At 58.2% G+C, this 23,756-nt stretch overlaps 1 protein-coding gene across 1 annotated transcript in view; it reads right to left on the reverse strand.

Moving 5' to 3' along the window:
- Positions 1–19,961, reverse strand: part of TPO (thyroid peroxidase) — a 39,575-nt gene extending 19,614 nt beyond the window's left edge. The window contains exons 1-6 of the mRNA XM_039256005.1: positions 19,868–19,961; positions 15,347–15,431; positions 10,865–11,016; positions 8,540–8,672; positions 2,797–2,926; positions 1,028–1,234 (exon numbers count right to left, since the gene is read on the reverse strand). Coding sequence (XP_039111936.1) covers positions 1,028–1,234; positions 2,797–2,926; positions 8,540–8,672; positions 10,865–11,016; positions 15,347–15,431; positions 19,868–19,961 — 801 coding nt within the window. The remainder of the gene's footprint in view (positions 1–1,027; positions 1,235–2,796; positions 2,927–8,539; positions 8,673–10,864; positions 11,017–15,346; positions 15,432–19,867) is intronic.
- Positions 19,962–23,756: the final 3,795 nt, after the last annotated feature.

The following is a 23,756-nucleotide window of genomic DNA, read 5'->3' on the forward strand; positions in this document are numbered from 1 at the left end:
GTCTCCCGCCCCGCCCACTCCTGCCTCCCGCCCCGCCCACTCCTGCCTCCCGCCCCGCCCACTCCGGCCTCCCGCCCCGCCCACTCCTGCCTCCCGCCCCGCCCACTCCTGCCACCTGCCCCGCCCCTCCCCCTCCCTGCCAGGGTCAGGGCCCTCAGAGGAGGTTGGAGTGTCCTTAGCTGTGATAGATGAAGGCCCTGGGGTGCCCTTCACCCCTTCTCCCCAATCTTTCCCTCCGGTCTATTTGTTTCGGTGCTTGGCCTGTTGGGGCCTCCTGTGCAGACCCCGGAAGGGACCTAACTGCCGGTTCTCTGGCCTGCCCGCCAGGGCGGGGCCCCCTTCCAAGCTCCCAGTACAGCCCCACCCAGAGTGGCTGCTGGGTGAAGGAGCGGGGGGCGGTGAGGACGCGGCCCAGACAGTCTGCTCTTGGGTAGAAAGTGCCCCCCACCCCCCACCAGTTTTGAGGACGTTTCCCAAAGAGAAGTGATTATTAAAACCCTTACCTGTGCCGTCTCTTCCCTTGCTAGAAAGAGGTTAGCACAGTATTTACGGAGCCCCAATCTGCAGTATCTGGGGGGCATCCGTGCTCCCCCCAGCTCTGCACTGGTAGCCCTGGCGACGTGCCCGCTAGGTACACACACGCGCTCCTGCCTTTACGTCCAGGTGTGCCCCTCGCGTTGTTATTTGCGACAGCATGAAAACAAAGCTTAAACTTCCCTAAATGCTCGTGACAAAGCAAACTGGCTAATAGTTTATAACGCACAGTTCAAGACTATCGGAAATCTTAAAACAATCACCTTTCTGACCACTCAGTGACACGGGGAGAAGTACAACAATTACTGCTCGGTGACCCACCCCAAGCTCAGGGCGATGCACGCCGCAGGACATAGCAGCTGCGTGATGCACACGAGCACGTTCCGTACATACATGCACAGGCAACTTCTGGCCGCAGGCATAGGGTTTGAGCTTTCATGCTACACTTCTGCATCTACTACTTTCATAATAAACGTAAATCTTACGCGGGTACCTGTATGGGAAAACACGGGTTTTGGTTTTCGCAGGTCAGCTGGCAGTCAGCCCCTCCCGCGAATGCAGCTTTGCTGGTGCTCTGAGGGGTGAACGCGATGTCGTGACCAATGTACTGCCCCCACGTCGTCAGGAGATCAGAATAGTGGTCGTCTTCCGTGACGGCCTCGTTGGAAACTCGAATAACTTGTCTTGTCACTTCCCGGACCTGCGTGAGAGACCAGCTGGTCATGTGGGAAGGTCGTCCTGCGAGAAAGAGGACACTGGCGGGGCCCGCGGGTCCTGGGGCCACGCTCGTCCGCGGATGCCTGGTGCTCAGAGGCTCGAGTCTGTGGAATTCGGGTGGGTGGCCACACCAGGCTGTGTTCATCCTGATGCCTTGGTTTCTGGTGGTTGGGGGCCTTAGTTACTGCTCTGAATCCTAGTTTCCTTGTCCGCAAGTGGATGTGAAATGTTGATGTTTCAGGACCTTTGTGGGGATTAAGTTAAGTGATTTATTACACATTTAGCCATCAGTGTGACCTAGGCTCAGAGGACGGGGCCAGGGAGGGCTGTTCCCCAGGCCTGGACACCTCTGAGGATGTGATTACTCTAAGGACCTCGAGACAGGAGGCTACCCTGGGTTTCCAGGTGGATCCGATGCAATCTCATGGTTCTTAAAATCGGAGAGCCTCTCCTGACTGGAGTCAGAGGGGGGTGGCTTTGGGGGGCCCAGGAGCCAAGAGGGCATGTCCCTGGAAGCCAGGGGGCCAGGACGCAGATCCCCAGCCTCTGGGAGGAACGAAGCCCAGCCCACACCTGGACTGGAGCCCAGTGAGACCCATGTCAGACTTCTGATCTCCCGGGCTGGAAGATGGTAACTGTGCGTAGTTTAAGCCACTGAAATTGTGGTGATCTGTTACAGCAGGAGCAGGGAGCTAATACAGCCCGCATTAAAGGTGCCTGAGCTCTCATCTGAGCAGCTGTATAATTCTGGCGGGGTTTCCCTTAACACTGAGAGTTCAGAAAGCCTCAGGTCTACAGGGAAGGTATTATTACCTCATTTAGGGACCATTGAATGGACGCTGCAAGTGACCTGCAGAAACGTATGGGTTAGAGCGCACCCAGAGGGGTCCGTGCCGACCGCAAGGAGTGCACTGTGCGGCCCTGACACTGGGGCCCTGACACCCGGCGGCTCTCAGCTGTGAGGAGCATCTGGTCCCCCGGCCCGACAGCCACCAGAAGACCTGCCCAGGGAAGTTGTCGGCTTCTGTAGGGGAGCCTGGGGATGGAGTGGCGGTCCGGTCCCCAAGCTGGTGGGCCAGATCCTGACTTCTCACACTGAGCAGGGCATCACTGTCATGTTTCTGGAGAATTCCATTGTCACATACAGGACGAGACCAAACAGACTGTTTTATTCATGGAAACAAGTGGTCAAATTGAGGGTCAAATATCCATTTTTTAACCAAACTCATCAGTGGGTTGGATATGAGTTTGCTCAGCGAGTAACTTGCTTCTGGGAGAAAAGTGGCCCCGCCATCCATGGTTCTGCACGAACGAGTGAATTATGTCACTTTAATAAAGTGTCTTTGAGTATACCTTGACACCCACTCCTGCGTAGAGGAATTTCTTCCAATTCTGAAAGGAAGGTGACAGGCAGAGAGCTAGAGGAACTTTAACGGAAATCTGCATTGTGCCCCCGGCTGGTGACTTGCATCTCTCTGCCCTGGAGCACAGGGGCCTGAGGGTGACAGGGAGCTTCGTGGGGACGCGGCGCGCTGAGCCACCTACCGGGGGCAGTGGGAAGCCGTTGTACAGGACGTGGGGGTTCCACCCCCTGGCCTCGCTGACGCCGTCTTCGTAGGCGGGGGGCAGCCACCTGGCCAGGGCTGTGTTGGAGGCACCCCACCGGGGGTGGTCCCTGCGGAAACAAACGGGAGGCGTCCGGGCATGAGGCAGCCCACGTAGGAAAACATGACAGATGAATTAGAACGGAAATATCGGTTCCGAAAACGAAAGGAAATGGAATTTTCTGTTAGAGAAAAACCTGCTCTTTGTTTTTTAACGGCTAATTTGGCTGTAAAATCGTTACGGTGTTCATGTCCCGTTGGCATTTCCCAACCAAACCCACGTGGGGCCACTCGGCATCTGGGGTGTCCGTGTGGTGCTCTCGGCAAGAGAAATGAGCGAGGTGACCGGTTTGAAGGCATACAGTGGGGGAGTGTGCGGCTCGGGAGGGCACGCGGCAAAAGCGCCTGCGTGGGAAGAGGTTGGGATCTAGACTTCAACCATTCTGCCGTGCACCTGACGTGTGGATGCTGGAGACAGCTAGGCAGCAAAGCCCGAGTCGTGACACACTGATCGGTTTTTTAAAGTTTGTGGGTGTGTTCAGAAACATACATGTTGAAAACTCAGTTGTGTTTTGACACAAACCGTTGTCATTATTAAGGACATGACGTATGTGGATCATTCTGACATGAATGTGACTGATTTCGATGCTCTAACAGTGAAGGGGACCGGGCGTTTCTGAGAGTGCTTTCTAGTCTGGGCTACGGAGTCAGCACACCTGAAGCTTGACCTTGGTGACAGACTGAACACAGCGTCCCCTCGCGGCGCCTCCTGGCTCCTGACTTAGGGAAGAGGGTTTATCGTATCCACCGCGTGGCAGCTGCCTTATCGGGGGCCCTCAGGAGCGCCTCGCTAGCAGGAGGCGGGGATGCGCACTTTAGGGGGTCTGCAGGGACAGTGGGTGGGGGCGATGCTGTTCCAGCCCGTCACTGATCTCCAGCGCGCCGCGGTGGCTCAATCTGCGGAGCGACCGGGACAGCAGTGTGTTTCATTAGCTGCGATAACTCAGAGTGGGGAGGTCGGTGCGCTAACAGAGTCAGATTTGTTACCTCGGGTTTATCTTCTTGGAATTCCAGAAAGAGTGGCTCAGAACCTGCCCTCTCACTCAAGTACCATCAATGAGATGTTATTTTAACCACTTAGACCGTGATTATTTTGACTGACTTTTCTAGTTCTGTAGCTTGTAGGCTGTCAGGACCGCCCTGTGTGGACACTCAGCAAGCGTGTGCACTTGGCCTGTAGACTCAGATGGTCCCCTCTCGGCCTGAGGACCTGACGCCGGCCTGGGAGCACACGGCATCTCAGCCTAGGGTGTGGGGACCCCTGGCTGGGGCTCCCCGATCAGAGGCAGTGAAGACCCGTGAGTGTGAGAGACGGTCCCTGGAGGGGTGCTTCTGAGCCCTCCTGGAGAAACTTGCTTTTCTGTAATTGGTACGCACTTAGCGTGTTCCCCAAACTCTGGAACCCTCACTTCTGGAGCCATCTGCACCTACATTTTGTTCCTCGATGTTTCGTCTAAAAAACCAACACCAGCAACATCTGCTCTTCCTTAGAGACCAACAGGTGTCCGTGGGGCCCTGGGCTGTCAGGGGCGCTGCTCTGTGTCAGATTAGTTTGCATTTAGTGCCAGTGTTAGTAAAGGGCCTCAGGGCAGCCCGGGCACTGACCCATCGAGCAGCTAGTTTCCAGCAGAAACGATGCAGGCGTTGGAGGGAGAGGGTGGTGTGAAGGGGCCTCACTGCACTGAGGTCCTCAAGGTTCACCTCTGCGGACAGGCCGTGCCTTCAGTCAAAACACAAAGGAGATTTTTTTTGGGGGGCGCCTGGGTGGCTTGGTCGGTTAAGCGTCCGACTTTCACTTAGGTCATGATCTCGCGGTTCGTGGGTTCGAGCCCCGCGTCGGGCTCTGTGCTGACTGCCAGCTCAGAGCCTGAAGCCTGTTTCAGAGTCAGAGACTCCCTCTCTCTCTGACCCTACCCTGCTCACGCTGTCTCTCTCTCCCTCTCCTAGAAATAAATAAAACATTAAAAAAATTACTTTAAAAGAAAAAAACCACAAAGGAGAAAAAACGTGACTGAAAATGACCCCAAAGCAAATGTCCAGAGAAAAGAGCAAGAGAGGCCAGGCGTTCACGGATGTTCCCAAGACAGAGCCGACATTTAACTTGGTTTTTGACAATTTTTGGGGGCAAATTAATATAGAGAATATATATACACCAGAATATATACTAAACCCAGAGACATCTGGGGGCTCTGCCTATAATTTAAATGCAAGTATCAAATTTAGCCTTCAGCATTTATTGTTTCCTCTACGAATCCACAGATTCTGAGGTGAGAAGTTCTCTCAGGAAGAGGCTTGGGGAAGAATTATCGCGTGAAGGAGACCGGCCCCCCGGCCCATTCTCCCAGTCTGTCTGCGCGTCCGGGTAGGACGCACAGCGGGCACGTCTGCGAATTAAGCAGATGAATCCCGGAAGAGGCCGGGTGTGTGTGGCCGTGGGGATGGAAACGTCATCTGCCACCGCCGCGCCTCTGACGGATGGTAGCGACGCCATGGGCCAGGCTTACCGGCCGTCATCACTAACTGCACGGTAACGAGCCTGAGCCGTGAGGAGTTTGGCGGTAATCTTGAGAAGCAGTCACAGCGCAGACCAAGCACATCACGCTGCCTGACTGTAGGCCCCCCGCCCCCGCTCTCAGGAAATGCACACTGGAGTGTGTTTATGGCCTCTGTGGCTAGTGCCCTGGGCTGAGAACCAGCTGGTCACATACTGCACGGCCACGCCGTGATGACGGTCACAGCGACATCCGCATCTGGGGGTCGTGGACCCCACGCGAGGACCTCGAGAAGCGCTGCCTCTCAAAATCGGCCCTGCCAGGATCATTCCCATTTCAGGGATGCAGAGATAGAGCCCAGAAGGCCTGAGAGTCATCAAGGTGGCCTCTGTCACACGCATCAGCCAGAACTGGATGGCACGTGTGTGCTTTTCTGACGCCCGAAACCTCACATCTGGAGAGTCACATTTACTTTAGTGGATGCAAGCAGCCCGCATGCCCACCCTCACACCCGGGGACCCAGGCGGTGCCGGAGCCTGAGGACCCGCTGAGAGCAGAGAAGGGACCTGAGAGCAGGTGTGCACTCGATTCCACGTGAGCAACACGCCTCAGCGCTGATCAGGTCGCACAAACAGAACACAGACCGTAGAAATCCTTCCTCTCACTGCCGTTAGCTGATTTCTTGTGATACAGCCCAGCGGGTGGGGTGCAGTAAAGGGAAAATGAAAGCTAGAGGCCACATCCCACACACGTGAGGCCCACGCTGCAAGAAACCAGTACAGGTGGAGGGTTTTTACACCCACCGCGTGGTTTAGAATTTGTATGGTTAAATCCCAAGTCCCCTTTGGCCACCACCCCACCGTCCGTAGGGCCAGAACACTGCTGTTCACCGCCCGGCAGCAGCTACCAGATAAGAAGGAACTTGGTTAAGGAAGAAGAAGGGGGTGGTGCCTGGGGGCTCAGTCGGTCAGCGTCCAACTTCAGCTCAGGTCATGGTCTCACGGTTCATGGGTTCAAGCCCCACGTCGGGCTCTGTGCTGACAGCTCAGAGCCTGGAGCCTGTTTCAGAGTCTGTGTCCCCCTCTCTCTCTGACCCTCCCCTGCTCACACTCTCTCTCTCTCTCTTTCTCACAAATAAATAAAAATATTTTAAAAATTAAAAAAAAAAAAAGAAGATGGGAAACAAAAACAGCCCACTGTGGTCCAAGTTCGAGTGTAGAGGAAAAGACCATAACAGGGGAGCAAACCCCAAAGATTCAGAAAGAATTTGGTGCAATTTAGGGAAGACAGGAAGCAGGACATGGTGCTAATGGCCAATATATCCAAGATGCAACTCTCTGCCACCTCGCAGAGAAGCTTGGCCACCGGCCAATCTCAAACAGTTGTGGCTTCCTGCTGATGGCAAACGCAGCCTTCAAAACTGAGATCAAAGGTGCACAATGTAACCGGGTACGGTGTGGAAACAGCCTAATGACCAGAACTACCCAGAAGGAAAATACACTTCCTCAGTTAAGAAAATATGGATCAGGGGCGCCTGGGTGGCTCAGTGGGTTAAGCATCTGACTTCTGCTCAGGTCATGATCTCCCTCCTGGTCCACGAGTTCAAGCCCCACATCAGGCTCTGTGCTGGCAGCTCAGAGCCTGGAACCTGCTTCAGATCCTGCGTCTCCCTCTCTCCCACTCCCCTGCTCTCATTCTGTCTTTCTCTCTCAAAAATAAACATTAAGAAAAAAGAAAAAAAGGAAAATATGGACCAGGAAGAAATACCTGCTAAGCCTTTACTCCCCGTGTTGGAGCACAGCAGCGTGCACCACGTGGTGGGGGCTGCCCACAAACCCTGTGGAACTGATGGGACCCGGGCCCATGCGAGCACACGCGTGTTGGGGTGTGCGGCACAGGCACGTACCCGGAAGCAGCCACGAGTGGTGTGGCGTGTGCACAGAGGGCTCACCCGCCGGGAGTCACAGAGGCTCCCACCCTGCGCAGCCTGCACCCCAGGCAAAGCCGGCGCCAGCGGGAGCCGCAGCCTCATGGAGGAAGGAGGTGTGGCCAGGAGACCCCTGGCCGAGGGGGACCCTGCTCCCCACAGAAGGAGCCTCAGAGGCTGAGGCCCGGGGCCCAGGCCCTCCTGGGGAGGGGACAGAGAGGGGCTCTGGGCACGGGGACACCCTCAGCAGAGTGCGGAGTGCAGGAGGGTCGTTGAGCTTTGGGAGATCCTGCTCGTCCTTGATGACTTCGTTCTCGTGGGCGTCACCCTCTGCCCGTGGGACAGCAGCCCGTGCGCACGGCCCCTCCCACCAGCCACGCGGTGCCCGTCTCCTTACACTTGGAGACTGGGGAGTACAGCGATCCTGTGGTCCAGCCTTCAGGCTGGGAAACTCCGTAATAAAAATGGGAGCTGTTCTGTCTACGCTGGACCCACGGGGGACCGTGGCCTCGTTTGTCAGCTGTGGGGACCGGGCTGTCACATTCCCCGGCGTGTGTCACGATACCTGGCTCTTAGGGCGCTCAAAGTGTTCTGAATAAATCAGGAATGAGTGAATGCAGGCAGCACTGAAGGCCTGTTCTCCCAGCCCCCGCCCGGGCCCGCCCTCCGTCTGTGACCCCGCCCTGCATCTCAGCCTCACAGATTCCTCCTCCTCGGCCCCTCCTCCTTCGCAGGTTCTGGTCTCCGTTGAACCCATGGCTCCTGCGCCTCCCCAGCCCCGAGCCAGGACCCCAGCGCCGTCGGGCTCTCATCGCTCCCGTCCTCCACATCACTGTCACCCCGTGCTCGTGTGTCACTCCCTCCTTCCTGCGGACCCTGCTGTGCACGGCTGGGTGTCCCCTCACAGGTCCTGTGGGCAGGTGTCCAGGGGACACAGGTGGACGGGGTGGGGAACATCCAGGGGCCACAGGTGGACGGGGTGGGGGCGTCCGGGGGACACAGGTGGACGGGGTGGGGGCATCCAGGGGACACAGGGGGTCGGGGTGGGGGCGTCCGGGGGACACAGGCGGTCGGGCGGGCAGTGGAGGTGGATGAGGGGAGAGGGGTCTGGCGCTCAGAGGCGGGAGGAGACCCCCGTGGCCACAGCTCCCCTGGGAGGGCCTCACAACAGTCGGAGTGGAGTGGAGAGCATGGGAAGGAAATACCTGTTGTTGCAGGCGCCTGTGATGAGCCTGTACTTGTTGGCCAGGCAGGTGTTTGGGCATCTGGGGGGCAGCATGTAAGGCAGGCACCCGGACAGGTTCGCGATCGTGTCCAGCACGTCTTCGGGCAGGACGTCTGAGGAGAAGCGTCAAGGCACAAACGAGCCGTCAGTAACGGCAGGCCTGCCGATGCGGGGCGCCGTGCCGGAGCCCCAGGCCTGTCTCCTACCTCCGTGTTCAGGGTTCACAGAAGCCTCGCCGTCCCCTGGGAGGGGGCTTGCTTCCCTGTCAAGCCGGTCCCTCAACCACCCCGAGAGCCCCCTCCCTAGAAGGAACCTCCTAGAACCTAGTTTTGCTTTGTGACGGTGCAGAAAAGCAAGTCAGAGCTCCAAGCCCCCAGACACAAGCCACCTAGCGGGTCACCTCCCCGACGTGCCCGCCACACCCTGGCGGTGAGAGGGCGTGTGCAGCCGTCGGGGGGGGACAGCCAGGCGCCGTCCCTGACCCTCCCCGAAGCCTGCCCCGGTCAGGTGTGCTGGCAGCGACCATGTGTCCGTCCACAGAACCTTCTCTCTCCGCACTGGTTTCTCCTGAATCTTTCTAGATTAGGACCCCAGAAACCAGTCTCTTATTTATTCACTTTTTCCCCAATTCTGCTACTATTTATTGAACAAGCCAAAGCCAGGACTGCTTTCTTGTGTGTTCGCAGGAGTCATTGGTCACTTCTCCAAGACAGTTTGTACAAATCTTCAAAGTAACACCATAAGCCGACTAACCAGATGCCCACGAAGTGAGATATTCACCAGAGACACAGGGGAAGAGTGCACCCCGCTGCGGGAGAAACAGCCCCAGCTTCTGAGCCACCAGCGGGCCCTGAGCAGTCCCCGCAGCTCAGCGGCCCCCGGCCACGCTTTCTGTTCAGCCGACGGGGAACATGCGCCGCTTACACGTGAGCACAGACGCTTCAGGGCAGGAAGTGCCCGGCGTGCGTGGGAGCAGGCCACGCCTGCCGCTCGGATCCCCCATCGTAGCTGTGCTGCTGGACGGAGCCGGCCCAGGGCGCCTGGGCGTAGCTGTGGACACTGCGTGCTGATGAGGTCCCGGCCGCGTGGCTCGCCTCACTTACTTTACTCCTGTTCTACACTGTCTACACCTGTCCACACTGTTGACAGTGGAAACCACAGGAAGCCCCCTCAATTACGGGGTTCTTCGGTTCTGCATGCTCCCCTGGACCAAACCCCTCTGCCCAGGCTCTCGACGCCCCAGCACCCCTGCGGCTGAGCAGGGCTCTCAGGACGGTACGGGGCCTCCGGCCCTTAGGGCCCTGGCTCAGCCCCACGATTTGAAACAAAACCACGTCAGGGGCGCCTGCGTGGCTTAGTCGGTTAAGCGTCCGACTTTCGCTTAGGTCATGATCTCGCGGTTCGTGGGTTCGAGCCCCGCGTCGGGCTCTGTGCTGACAGCTCAGGGCCTGGAGCCTGTTTCAGTCTGTGACTCCCTCTCTCTCTGACCCTCCCCTGCTCATGCTGTCTCTCTCTCTCTCTCCTAGAAATAAATAAAACATTAAAAAAAAATGAAACAAAACCACGTCAGATGAATCATTGAACCTGGTGAGTATAGCGTCTGAGAATTCTGGTGAGTCCTGACTCAGCCAAGCGTGTCTTGTTGCAAAGGGTAACTAACCACTTCGGGGTAAGTGCCTAAGGCCAGTTCGGAGGAAGGGACCCTGTAGCTCATGGCACCACACCGAAAAAGTCTGGATGTTTGTTTTTAAAAACTCCCGCCTTCTAGTTGCCCACCCCAGGGCTCACAAACGTGTCCGTGGTCATGACGGCCATCTGCGCAGGGCCCTGCACCCAGAGTGCTTTCATCCAACGCAGCTCGAGCCCACGTCTGTTTTGTTCTGCCAACAGCCGCACAAGCTGGCAGCCAGTGCCCAGGTCGTGCCCAGGTCGGGGTCGAGCACACTGGTTCTCGGTGGCCCTGAGCGAGTAACAGGCAATGGCTCGCCGTCTTTGCTGGCCCCTGAGCGCCTAGTAGCTTCCCGAGTTCTGCCCACGTCTGTGGAAACTCCTTCTGGCCACGACGCAGGATGCCCAGGAGGCCGGGCTGCTTTGCCGGGTTCCGTTTGGATGGCAGAGTCACAGTGATGTCCCAGGTGAGCGCAGACACACGTGATGCCTGCCCGAGCGTGCTTGAGAGCCGCCGCGTCGGTCCCGGGAGCAAGCAGGGACCCCGTGTGCGTGCAGCCCGCGCCATCCCGCCCAGCCCTGGGGTCTGTCCCTCCGGGGCCGCGCCTCCGGGTGGGGGGCATCTTGGGGGGCTCACCGGTGGGAAGCTGAGATCGCCTGACCACAGCCTGCACGGAAACTTCCATGATCTCAGCAGCTCGGGAGATGGCGCGGCTGGTGGGCTCGGGGAGCTTGGAGAAAGACAGCAGCCGTGACGGAGAAGGAGGGCTTTCTCGTTCGCCGAGGTCTCTGCGCACAAGAGAGACACGGAGGGGCTTGCTCTTCTGTGGCCGTGTTCATCGGCATCACTGACGGCTCCCGCGGACACCGTGAGCGCCGTGGCGCCCAGCATGTGCGGGCCCCGGGCTGGGCTGATACACGTGCTGGGGCCAGGGCTCCGGGCTGAGCCGGGGGACCGGGCCTGTGCGAGGCTGTGTGACATAAAGCTTCTCACCCACACCCAGAGATGCCTCTGCCGCGTCCCAGGGGGTGAGCGAGCCACCCTGAGCGCGTGCAGCCAGCGAGGTCACGGGGCCAAGAGTCAGCGGCCACAGGGCACAGCGGCCACACAGCCGCGTGTGCTAGGACACAGGGCCCCAGGCAGTGTCCCCGCGGCTGGCGCTCCTGGCCTCTCTCATTCCGGCAGCTCCGGCCACAGGGGGTCAGTCCGGCCACTCTGCCCTCGCATCTGGGGGCCAGGGCCCTGGAGCAAGGGGCCCGAGCTGGCCTCTGTGACGAAGCTGCCCTCGCTGGTGGCGCCGGCAGGTGGCATCACGGGGCCCTAGGTGGAACCAGGAGCTGGCGGGAAAGGCCCTCCAGCTGCCCTGAGATCTTCAGCTCAGATGCTGCGGCCTTGGCAGAAAATAGCCCAATTCTCACTCAGGTGTCCCCCTAGCAGCCACGCAGTGGGCCACCGCTGTGTCCACTTGTGAATAATAAGCACAAGGGTGCGGGGCTCACTGGGTGAAAACAGCGGGGCAGGTGCTGTGCTCAGTACTACTTCCCTCTCGGTAAGTCCTCCTATAAGCTCAGGGGGTAAGTGCTGTGATCATGTGATCACGCCCAGGAGACCAGGGCAGCTGCGTCAGGTCTACAGCCAGCGAGAGACGGGCCCAGTATTGGGACACAAATCACACACGTACGCAACACATACATTAGACGTACCCTAACGTATGTGTGAACGGATCTGATACGTAACTTTAGTATAGAAAGCCATGTTTGAGACCTGCCAGTGTGTTTTTTAACAACATGATGACACCGTGCACTGGAAGGGATTGAGCTTTTTCACCGAAGCTGATGCAACGGCCTGCATAGCTTCACAGACCCCCAGACAGGGGACCCAGCTCCAGATAGGGGACCCCGGCCCCAGAAGGGGCACCCAGACCCCAGACAGGGGACCCCGGCCCCAGACTTGGGAACCCCAGCACAGCAGGGTCAGTGTCAGCCTTTCTGGGCCCCCTGGGACTCTGTGTGGACAGAAGGGCCCCCCAAAGGTGTCCGCAGCCCAGTCCTCAGGGCCTGTGAGCACGCCTGGCCGCCTAGCACAGGGGACTGGGATGCAGGCAGAATCTGCGTTGCTGGGCAGCTGACGGTAGGGGGAGCTGTTTCCCTGGCTCGTCCCACGGGGTCCTTGCAGGGGGAGGAGGAAGTCAGAGCGAGGACGGCAGAGGAGAAGCGGTCAGGGACCCAAGGCCACCGCCCGAAGAGAGAGGCAGGCCCACCAGGGAACACGAGCCAGGAAGGAGCCGGGAAGGTGAGGACGGAGGCCTCCTGGAGTCAGAAGGACCTGGTCCGGCAGGCCCGGGGCTCGGGGGCAGCGAGGGCCGTGCCCGGCTTGCAGCCGCAGGACCGTGTGCCGACACGCAAGCCCCGTGCTGAGCCCTGGGCCTCGGAGACCAGGACCCCGCTGCTCCCAGACGCCCGAGGGGGACGGCGGCCCTGGCGGTGTGGTGGCCTCGCAGCCACACGGGCAGCCTGACCTTCCCCCCGGGAGCCCTGCCTGTTATGTCCCCAGGGAGCAAAACGCCTGTCTGTGCGGGGCGGCGGCCTGTCTTCTGGGGCTTGACGGCTCTGTGGCCTTGGAGAACCGCCCGGAACAAAGGCAGCACCTCTTACTGCCTTTCCGAGCAAGCAGGTGAGCAGAACCTTCCAGGGGCAAACCCCCTGCAGCTCGGCCAGGCCGCAGCCCAGAGCACAGGCCCCCAACAAGGACCAAGGCCCCGGACGCCACCGGCCACGGCCCGCGGTGAGGAGGCCGCGCCCACCGTCTGCTCGCGGGAGGGACCCACGCAGGCCGCTGCACCCCAGCGGAACCTGCACTGGCCACACCCCTGCCAACCCTGGGAGGGGTCCCCCGAACGACTGGGGCGCCTGCATTAAAACCGCCCCCCGTTCGCCACAGCGCCCCCAGCCTGGGGCCCAACAACACCCAGCCCCCCACCAGCCTGGGTCTGTGCCCGCTCGGGACGCCTGCCGGTCTCCCCGGGACAGCGCCCTTCTCACACGCTGCTCTGTGCCCGCGGTGACCTCCTGGCCGCGTCACCCCAGCCCTGCTCCCACGGAAGCCTTCTCGCGTGGAATCCAGGGGCCAGACCGCCGTCACACGGCGCACACTCGTCCTCACCCCTGACAAAGGTGAGGCTCCCTTCCGGGCTGGCCTGGGGGAGCACACCCAGATTCACAGGAGGTGGGCTTCCACTGGGAGAGTGCAGACACGTGCCACACATGTGCGCGTGCGCACACACACACTCGCACGTGACGGGAGCCCAGTGCTCACCAACAGAGCCGAGACAAAGCCCTTGGAGCCTTTTTGTGAGCAGGTTGACAAGACACGTCCTCACGTCCAGACCCGGCTGGGCAGGCTTGGATCAAGGACCGGACACCGGCGCCTGCCCCGCCCCTCCCTGCCCTTGCCCTCGCCCGCTGGGCCCCAGCCTCGTGCAGCCAGGCTCCCGCCCCCCACACAGTCCGGCCCTGGCTGGCGGCAGACCCTCTTCCCACCCCTTCCCACCGAGGGGCATCCCCGGAGATGCGGGGCCACACGCTGCCCGGGCCCCACCGTGTGGCTCCGGTGTGGACTGCAGCCCGTATAACACAGACACCATCCCCCCCGGGGGGGGGGGGGCAGGCACGGGGAGGCCCTGCCCCGGCCGGTGCGGGCGGGAGAACCAGCTTATCCTGGTGACTTTACCAGGCTGCCTCCGTTGCGGGAACAATCACACGGAATTGAGGGTCCAGAACGGAACGGCCAGACATGGAACTGACAGTAAGATTTTATGGGAAAACACCCACCTTGATCCTGAAAAAAAACAAACCCATAGCAACGGCGGGAAGAGAGTGGAGTTTGGAGCCAGAGCCCCACGTCTGGCCTGGGAGCCAGTGGGGACAGAGCTGACCCCCCCCCCCCCAGTGCCACGTGTGGTGTGTCCTGTGGGAAGGCTCCAGATCAAGTGGAGATTGTGTCAGCTGTCACAAAGTGTGGCCCCGAGCTCCGGGCGAGGGGAGGCCCTGAGGGGCATGCAGGTGCGCAGGGAAGGGCGTGAGCTGCTCTAGGGGGTGGGTCTGGGGCCTCACGGAGGGGCAGCTCTGGCTGGGGCCACTGCGTGGTGGGCTCCACCGTGTCCCCAGCGTCCCCGTCATCGGCCCGGAGTGCGGCGGGCTGGTCGTTAGCCAGGACGGCAAAGTCCCACACCCGGCACTGTCTTGACCCTTCGCGGGGACCTTGCTCTGTGTCTTCACACCACTTTCCCCAAATGTGGAGCCACTGCCAGTGAGTGGGCGAAGACCCAGCCTCACCCCAGCTCCAGCTCCGGGTGCTGCTCAGGAGAAACGTCTGTTTTCTTTCTCAGCTACAAAAGAGTTAGATTTGTTTGAGGCATAAAAATATTTTATTAAAACTCTTCCTCAAAGCTGATTATCGTTAATCAACCACAGTATTTTTGTGAAGAGCTGCAGTGCGCGCATCCCTGAATTAAGGGTCTGTCTTCACAGAAGGAGCGTGAACCGGAGATGATATTCATCTTCCTACCCTGAGCGCCAGCACGGGGCCGGCTTCATCAAGTAGGGACGGCACAATCCCTCATGAAATACTGCTTGAGGAGGTAAGTTAACCATTATTAGAGTTCTCAGAGAGCAAAACTTTCCAATAAAATGTCCCAGCGAAGTCCCAGCAGCCCCCCTGCTACGGGGCATCTTTGGGATGACGATGCGGAGCTCAGCGGGGTCTGTTGGCCTCCACCAGTTTCTACGAGGACAGGAGGGTCCGGCCCGGTCTTCCCGCCCCCTGATGGCTGAGTGTCACCCCCAGGGGAGAAGCCTCCTGACCCCCAGGACTGAGAGGACCGTGGCGCTGAGTCCCGGGAAGATCACTGCCTTTCTCCATATGCCGGAGGAAGGATTTGAGACGGAACATGGGTTCTTTCCGGCTCTTGCCGGAAACCAGGAGAGCGAATTAGCGCAGGTGAGCTCTCCTGATCTGCAAAGTGGAGACGCTGGGCCGGTGGTGAAAACTAACCCCGGCACACCTGTGCCCTCTCCTGGGGGCACGGGGGCTCCCCTCCCGCCCCCTCCATCAGCCCACCTTTCCATGGTGTGGTAGATGGCCTCGTCCACCATGCGCCTGCTCTCTTCCACAGCGCGGGTGACAGCGGAGCCTCGGCCCTTCCCTGTGGAACGACACCCCCCCCATGGAGCACATTCGAGGTCAGTGACCCTCTGCCACCTTCAGTTTCTCCACCAAGTCCACGTGAGGCAGCGACAAGCTCACGGCTCCTGCGCCCGATCTGCGGGGTCCTGGCCAGTCCGCCCCGTGGGCCCCCATTCCCACATCACAAATCGGGCACCAGCTCCCCCTTGCAGAGCTGCCGTGGAGCAGAGCTCAGGAGCACGTGGATCTGCACCCCCTCACCTCCTCCGAGGTAGGTCTGGACGCCCTACGATCTCACTTGTGCAGACACCATGGTGATTCCCGAGAACTCGGAGTATTTTGTTACCTAATCAGTGATGTGGTGAGTTCCTAGTATTTTCCTATTTTATTTTATTTTATTTTATTTTTTTTACAAATAGTTTATTGTCAAATTAGTTTCAGTATTTTCCTATTTTAAACTGGGCACTTAACAAAAGATAAAATACTTAAATATACCAGTAGTTTCCAACGACAAGTCTTCCATTTTACTTTATTTCATGCTCGAAATGTTTTAACAAGTCCTATGCTCTAAATGTTCACTCCCTCTCAAAATTCGTATATTGAAGGCTAACCCCCAGCGCGACCGTGTGAGGACGGAGGGGCTTGGGGAGGTGATCAGGTCACAAGGCGGGGCCCCCGAGATGGGGCTGGTCCCTTGTGAGGGACCGCGTAGGGCACTGCTGTCAGCTAACCGCCTCACCAGACACCAAATCTGCTCCTGGATCTGGGACTCGCGCCTCCAGAGCTCTTGTTTATGAGGCACCCGGCTGGCGCTCTTCTGCTACAGCATCCCCAGTGGAGGGAGGGAGTAATTTACGAATCCAGTCCGGGTTAAATGTGAGGTTCCGGATGAGAATATCGTAGGCCGTTTCCTGGCGACGCACATGAGGAGCCTCTGTTACTAGTGCATCCTTGCATAATCAACACTTCATCAAAGGAAACATTTGTAAGAATAAATAAAATATCAGAATGTTTTCAAACATAACACACCTTAGAGGAATGAAGCTATTTTTATTTCTTTAATGTTTATTTATTTATTTTGAGAGAGAGACTGAGCAGGGGAGGGACAGTGAGAGACAATCCCAAGCAGGCCCCCCACTCAACGTGGAGCCTGACGGGGGGCTCAATCTCATGACCTGACAGTCAGGACCTGAGCCCAGATCGAGGGCTGTACGCTTAGCCCACCGAGCCACCAGGTGGCCAGGAAGAAAACTACATTTAGAAAGTGAATGTCTATATTTGGAATGAAGTAGGCACAGCACATCCCGGAAAACAGAGTTGTGAGTCCGCTTGACAGGTGGTCTCTGTCCTCAAACGTAGCTGACGATTTCCCTGCAGGGACGAGTGAGTGCGTCCCCTGGGTTAGCAAGGTCTGCAGCTCTGGAGACTGCGGGCTCCTGAAGGCCCCGGAAGATTCCCACCACCCGCCGCGGGTCCGACAGGGTCTTGCACGTGGCAGACCCCAGCACGGGCCCTTCCACACCCCCCCCACCTCCCCCCGCTCCTCCACTCCGGCCCCGTCTATTCTGGGTGTGTTATATGAAGGCGAAAACTGCATGTGGATCGTCCCTGGGATTCTGGGAGAAGCGTTAGGCTGTGTGCTGGGGGGCCCTCCCCCCCGAGAGGGTGTGGGGAGCACTGTGGGGCAGCCCCGGCCGGGGGCTCAGGCTCTCACTGGAGGATGCAAACAGGGCCTGGCCAGCATCACAGACCCAGAGACTTTGAACATGCCTTCTGCTTTCCAGATCCCAAAACTGAATTCTAGAGAGTTCTGTGGCACATCCAATCTGGAGACGCCAGCCTTCTAAGGACAGTCACGGTTCCCACGGGGTGTACATCCCCCCAGAAAGTTCTCCTCGAGGCACAATCATCTCATGCAGGAGAGCTGGAGTTGGGGGGCAGCCCTTAGGAAGAAGGAGGTCAGCCATTTCCGAAGAACTCTCGGTTAAAGGAACAAGGTCAAACCAGGATGCCGAAGTCTTCCTTCTCATCTCATCTGCTGTTGCTCCCGCAACTTGTTTTTGGAACACGGGCCATAAAGATGATTGTGCGTAGCTCGACTTTGCAGGAATGAAGGAAACGCACCCCGCTCCGTGTGCTGATGGACACGGTGACTTGTGCGAGGAACTGGGTGCAGGCTTGGGAGAAGGGACTTACCCTGCTCCTTAACCCACAGGGCCGTGCATGTATTTTTGACAAAAACGAAATCTCTCTTCACCATCGATAGAGAATGCCGAAATGCCTCAGTTTACTCCTCCCTGGGCTGAGCCTTCCTGGGATCCTACTCTGGGTCCAGACTCAAGGGTCCCCACGGCCTCACTTCTGTCCCTCAAACTGCTACAGGTCACAGACTGACCCTCAGTGTGTCTGTCCAGGATCTACATGTGCCGTGAGTGTTTATCAGCCAGACTCCAGGCCAGTGGGGGAGGGGAGCTTCCACGGAAAGACCTGGGAAGACAGTGAGCATGGACACAGCTGCACCTCAGGTCACTGGGCCTTGCTGGGCCACGACCGGACACTGGTCACGGGCCTCTGGCCCCTCCCGGGCGTGACCAGACACCAAACGCACCGAGGAGAGGCACCCAGCACAGAGTCCCCAGGCAGCTCTACGCCCAGGCTGCCAGTCAGCCAAGGCCCAGTCCTGCGGTAGGAACCCAGACTCGTGCAAGGTAGAGCCGTGTTATCATTTATATTGGCTACTGTGAAATGTGACCGATAAAAATTAGATTTCAAAGAAAGTTAGGAGTGAATAATTATCTTGTTTCAAAGCTGCTGTTAGCTTATTGTCAGCTGAAAAAAATAATCTTTCATACTAAGGAATGTAGAATAGGAGCATTACAAGAGAAATATTTTCTACGTAAGTAATTTGTAATGTAAATAATTAATAAGCCGGCTTCAAACTATTCCAGCCGATAATAAATTAACCCCCAAAGTGCAGCAGTCTGATCAGATGCTGCATTGTGAATTATTTACGTATTTTATATATTTATTCAAAGTTCAAACACAAAGAAAATCAAACTCTCAGGATGAGGAAATGATAATAAGAATTGCTTTAGTGCATCTATAGAAACCACACATCCCGATATTTAAAAACACGATTCTAGGGGCGCCTGGGTGGCTTAGTTGGTTGAGCGTCCGACTTTCGCTTAGGTCATGATCTCGCGGTTTGTGGGTTCGGGCCCCGCGTTGGGCTCTCTGCTGACTGCCAGCTCAGAGCCTGGAGCCTGTTTCAATCTGTGACTCCCTCTCTCTCTGACCCTCCCCTGATCACGCTGTCTCTCTCTCTCTCTCCTAGAAATAAATAAAACATTAAAAAAAATAAATAAATAAAAAATAAAAACACGATTCTAAAACTAAAGATGTGGTGCACATACGTATTTATATTCTGTTGAACGCCTCTGATGCGTAACATTTTGTCTGGTTAGCCACATGACTTGTAACTTTTGTTACCATGGTTTTACGGAGCTAGGGCCTTAATACATATGAAATAAAAGGACAGGTTAATTCATCCTCAAGACATGCGGGCGCTGGGCTGCCTGACTCTCTGAGGGTATCTTGAGGTGACTGAACGTGTGAGTCCATTTTTCCTGGTACTGCCCAGAGATAGTGCATTCAGTACCCCAAGCGCAGCATCGCGGGTGGTAACTGTGATGGATGTTTTCCCCACTTCCTGCCGCCTGGGGCGGGGGGCATGTTTGTAGGGGACAAAGGAGGCTGTGAAGGACTCTGGTGCAGCTTTCGGTATGGTCACCAAGCCCCCTGATCACGGAAAGTGGGAAAATGTCACTCCCAGCAGGACGCGGCGTATGGGCCGGCAGCGGGGAGGTCCTCCCACCCCGGGGGCCCCTGGGTCAGCAGCGAGTCCAGCCAGGCCAGGGGAGCAGGGGCCGCTGGGGAGGTCTGCGCCCCAAGGCTGGCGGCCAGAGAGCACCCGCCAGGTGCCCCTGCAACATTGTGCTGGGGACAATTCCCTTCAAGGAGTTCAGTGCCTTTTCCCCCACTATTTTTTTAGCCAAACAAAAGCAGAATTTGAGCTGTGATCATTTTAACCACCCCGTCTGTTTCTCAGCCAGGTTTTACACTGTGGCATCCTGATTCCAGAAAACACACCATAGGAATTATTTAATGAAAAGTCTTTTTGCAGCAAAGAAGCAAAGTCATGTCTCCCAAAGAAAACTTTTATCAAATATATGAGCAGATAAAACGGAGATCCTCATGGTGAATCAGAGGACAGGATTTACTCCTCAGATATAACTGTATCTTAACCCTCAACCCTCCAGAATCACTGTTCTCTTCTGGGCAAAGTGCACGAACAGAACAGCACGGGGCCCGACTGAGTGTCGAGTCCGATGCTTCCTGTTGACTATGGACGGTAACTTCATCAGGTCAAGAGACTGTGACTCATTTGTTACTCACCCCAGAGGAGGTCCTCACGGGTCCAGATGAAGGTGAAGAAGCCGTGTGTGCAGGCCACCAGCAGCACCACGCCCAGGATGGCGAGCACCCTCATTCTAACGGTAGAATCGATGGAGAACATGCAGACCGTCAGGGCAACAGCCACAAAAGCCGCGTTTTTGGGCAACTTATTCCTGGAGCCTCTGGTGTCTGGCTGTTCACTGACTAGTGTCCACACTGGTGACTGAATCCATAAGCTTGGATCTGAGCCCTGACTGTAACTTGCCTCCCAGACTAACACTGTGGCTCTCCTGGGCCGTGGCTGCCGCCTTATAAACCCTCTTGCGCACTGGTGCTCACTCAAGCATCAGGAGCTGGGGTGGCCCCTGTGGCTTTGGGCTTGTGCCAGGCTCCTGTGCACCATCAGAAACAAGCGTGGCCTCCTCAGGTCCTCGTGAGGCTGAGCCCCTGGACCCGAGCCAGAAGGAAGGAAAAGTGTGTGCATGTTGAGAAAGAAGCCAGATACAATCGCCCCTCATGACGCTGGCATCCTCATCTCCTAGTCTCCCAGGGAAAGACCTTGACCTTCAGAGGCCGCCTGCCTCAGTGCTGGTCCCAGTGGGCCACTGAGGCCCTAGGACTGTGAGCCATTACATCCATCTGGAAGGTGAGCAGGCTCCTGTCCCAGGGTGGGGTGAACAAGGAGCCTCCGTGCAGATGGCAGGCCCCCACCCCGTCCGCGGGGGGTCTATGTGGGCCGCAGGCCCCCCACCCCGTCTGCAGGGGCGTCCGCCCAGACAGGCAGATACGCATGGAGGTAGCTCCCTTCGGAAGCTGAGGGAGGAGGGTGAATCTCAGCACGAGCGCACTCAGCCTAGCGTGTGTCTGCAGACTGTTCTCTCCGGCTAACGGTGACACCATTGCCATGACCTTCGTTCTGGGTGTTTTAATGGAGACTTATGCTGCTTCCCCTGAAGTCTCTCGGGTTCCTACTATGTGGACACGGTCTTCTTTTCCTTTTGTCCTTTCTTCTCTTCTTTAGGACCTACTCAAGCAGGACAGTGGCTTCGAGAACCGAGATCAAATTCTGAAGCCATTAGGCAAAGTGACCTGGAGATCAATGCATCAGGAGTTTGCAGAGCGAGAATGTCGAGATCAACACGACCGAGACCCCGACAGGCCAGGACGATCAGAGTCCTGGTAGAGGAAGGACGGGGTGGGGAGGCTTTACAAGGAGAGGCCTGGGCTTGCTGGGCGGAGCAGGGAGGCCGGCCGGCTCAGCCTGCTTCAGGGACGTCCCGTTGCCGACTCTGGGAGGCCAGGGGAGGGGGAATCCGGCACAAGCCGCAGAGGACTGGTGCGGGTTTGAACGCTGAATTCGGGGTATGGGACGCACTCACGGGCGATGAGCTCGTAGGGTTTGCAAATACGCCCTTGGTGCCTGGGCTGGGGTGAAGGGCGCGGCTGGGGGTGGCTCCCGCAGATTCGCAGCTGGATGTAGTGACTGGGGCCGTCCCGTGAGAGGACACGGATTGGAAAGACGGGGCTCTCACGGTGGAAGGCTCTGGCACCAGGGCCCCCCGGCCGTGGGCTTCGATGTCCCCAGCAACGTCACACCAGAATCCTGGAACCTGGGACTGAGTGCACGACCTGGAGATGGCGAGGAGCAATCCCAGGATCCTCGCGGGACAGGAAACCCGAGGGGACAGAGCTCATGGTGGTGGCAGCAGAGGCTGGAGTGATGTGACCACAAGCCAAGGAATGCAGGTGCCCAGGAGCTGGAAAGGGCCTGGGTGGGGCGGGGCGGGGGCCCCGAACGGGTTGGGGGGGTCGGGCAGGGGCCCTGAACGGGTTTGGGGGGCAGTGCGTGTGAGTAGTCAGTGACCGCGGTTCATGGGCCTTCTCAGCCCCGAATGTGCCCTTCTGGCCACCAGGGGGCCCCCCTCACCTGGGACATGCATTTCCTGCTTCTGGGGGGCAGACAGGGCCCGCGTGTCAGGTCTTCACTAGCTTCTAGGTAGAACAACATGCCTGAGTGGCGTGGCTTGGGGCGGCCTGCCCTTGGCCTCCATGGCTCCTGCGGGAACGAAAGAGCGATTGCTTCCTGTCCAGCTCGCGGGTTTGTACTTCAGAGGAAGTGAAAAATTCAGCCAGAATGAAAACCCACCAGAGTCCCCCTTGTGAAGGACCAGTTCTTGCAGTCAGTGTATTTAGTCCGAAGTGATGTCACTGAGAGCGTCCAAAAATAACAGCAGTGAAGAGGCGGACACCGGGCTTGTTTCCTTGCACCTGCTCCTGTGATAGCGGCCCCGTCCGCGGTGCTAGGGGCGTGGGCGCCGGGCCTTGTTCTCGGGGGAGGAAGTACTTTGTGATGAGATCCAGGCAGAGCAGAGGGGGCTCATGGCTGGTAGCTGTGGGGGTGGGCTCCGGGCTAGGGCTGTGCCCTCAGGGCACACGAGGTCCTGGATTCGGTGGCTGGCCCCCGGGGGCTGAGGGGTGGGCTCTCCCCCGATTTGGCCAACTCTGCAAATGCCCCCTGTCTTATCAAAAAGAAACGGAAGTGTCTTTCTCCAAAGCTGCGAGGACATAGCAAGGTCGTGTTCCTCCCATAGGAAGGGAGAGGAGACGTGTACATAGATCACTATACACAAAGCAGAAGCGATGAATGCCGGGGGCGCAGGGACAGCCCTGAGCTCAGGCCCGCATGCCGTCCTACGCAGGTGACTCTGGCCTCCGGTGCAGGGCACAGGGGCACGCGGGGCAGGAGGCTGCTGGACGGGGGCTGTGGACGGGAGGGATTCTGTGACGCCTTCGCCCTGTCAGTGTCATCACGGGCGCCGTCGCCCACGTGGGGAGGTGGGACTGAGGCCTGCGGGCCCACGGGGACGAGGGTCTGTGAAGCCACCCCTGGCCTCGGGGTCTGTGCTCGTCTGCTGCCAGGAAGGACGCCCGGGGGGCACGGTGAGGGCTCGAATGGAGAGGGGGGTGCGCAGTGCTGCGGGACTGCAGGTCACAGCTGGGGAGACGCGCAGGACAGAGGCCACGCAGGTGGAGGCCCTGTGGCTGGAAGAACCACCCTGGACCCTGGCGGGAGGTGACACTGGCTGGGGCTGGGGCGCGACGGAGCCGGCGAGAGAGCAAAGGCTGGAGTCTGCACCACCCGCCTGGTTCCCTGGCTCTACGGTTTGGCATCTGCCTCCCCCAGGAGGCCAGGTCCCCTCGTCACCTCTCGACAGGGTGTCCTTGTGGCCTGGACCCAGCCCCTCCTCTTCCCGTGTCCCCTTCCAGTGGTGTCCACACGCAGAGAGGACACAGCCTGTGAGGTCAGAGAGCAACTGTGGTCCTGGCCCCACCTCTCTGGCTGTGGTTCTCCAAGGTCACTGCAGAGACTCCGAGATTATGCATTTTTAAATGTAGCCGCTGTCTTGTGCATTTGGCACACACATGCACACATCACGCACACACACCCGGATGCACACACAATGCTCATGCCCACACACACACCCGCACACATGCATGCTCTCACACACATGCTTGCTCACGCCCGCACACCCGCACGCTCACGCACACCCACACCCACATGCTCATGCCCACACACGCTCACACCCACACACACCTGCACATACGCATACACACCTGCACACACGCTTGCTCACGCCCCCACACACCTGCATACACACACTTGCTCATGCCCACACACACCTGCACACAGGCATGCTCATGTCTCCACACCTGCACACACACACTCATGCCCCCACACTACCTGCACACACACGCTTGCTCATGCCCCCACACACCTGCACACACACGCTTGCTCATGCCCCCACACACCTGCTCACACACGCTTGCTCATGCCCACACACGCATGCTCATGCACACACACCTGCACACATGCTTGCTCATGCCCACA

This window comes from Hyaena hyaena, unplaced genomic scaffold (assembly GCF_003009895.1).
Source record: "Hyaena hyaena isolate Hyena2069 unplaced genomic scaffold, ASM300989v1 scaffold_552, whole genome shotgun sequence".
NCBI lineage: Eukaryota > Metazoa > Chordata > Mammalia > Carnivora > Hyaenidae > Hyaena > Hyaena hyaena.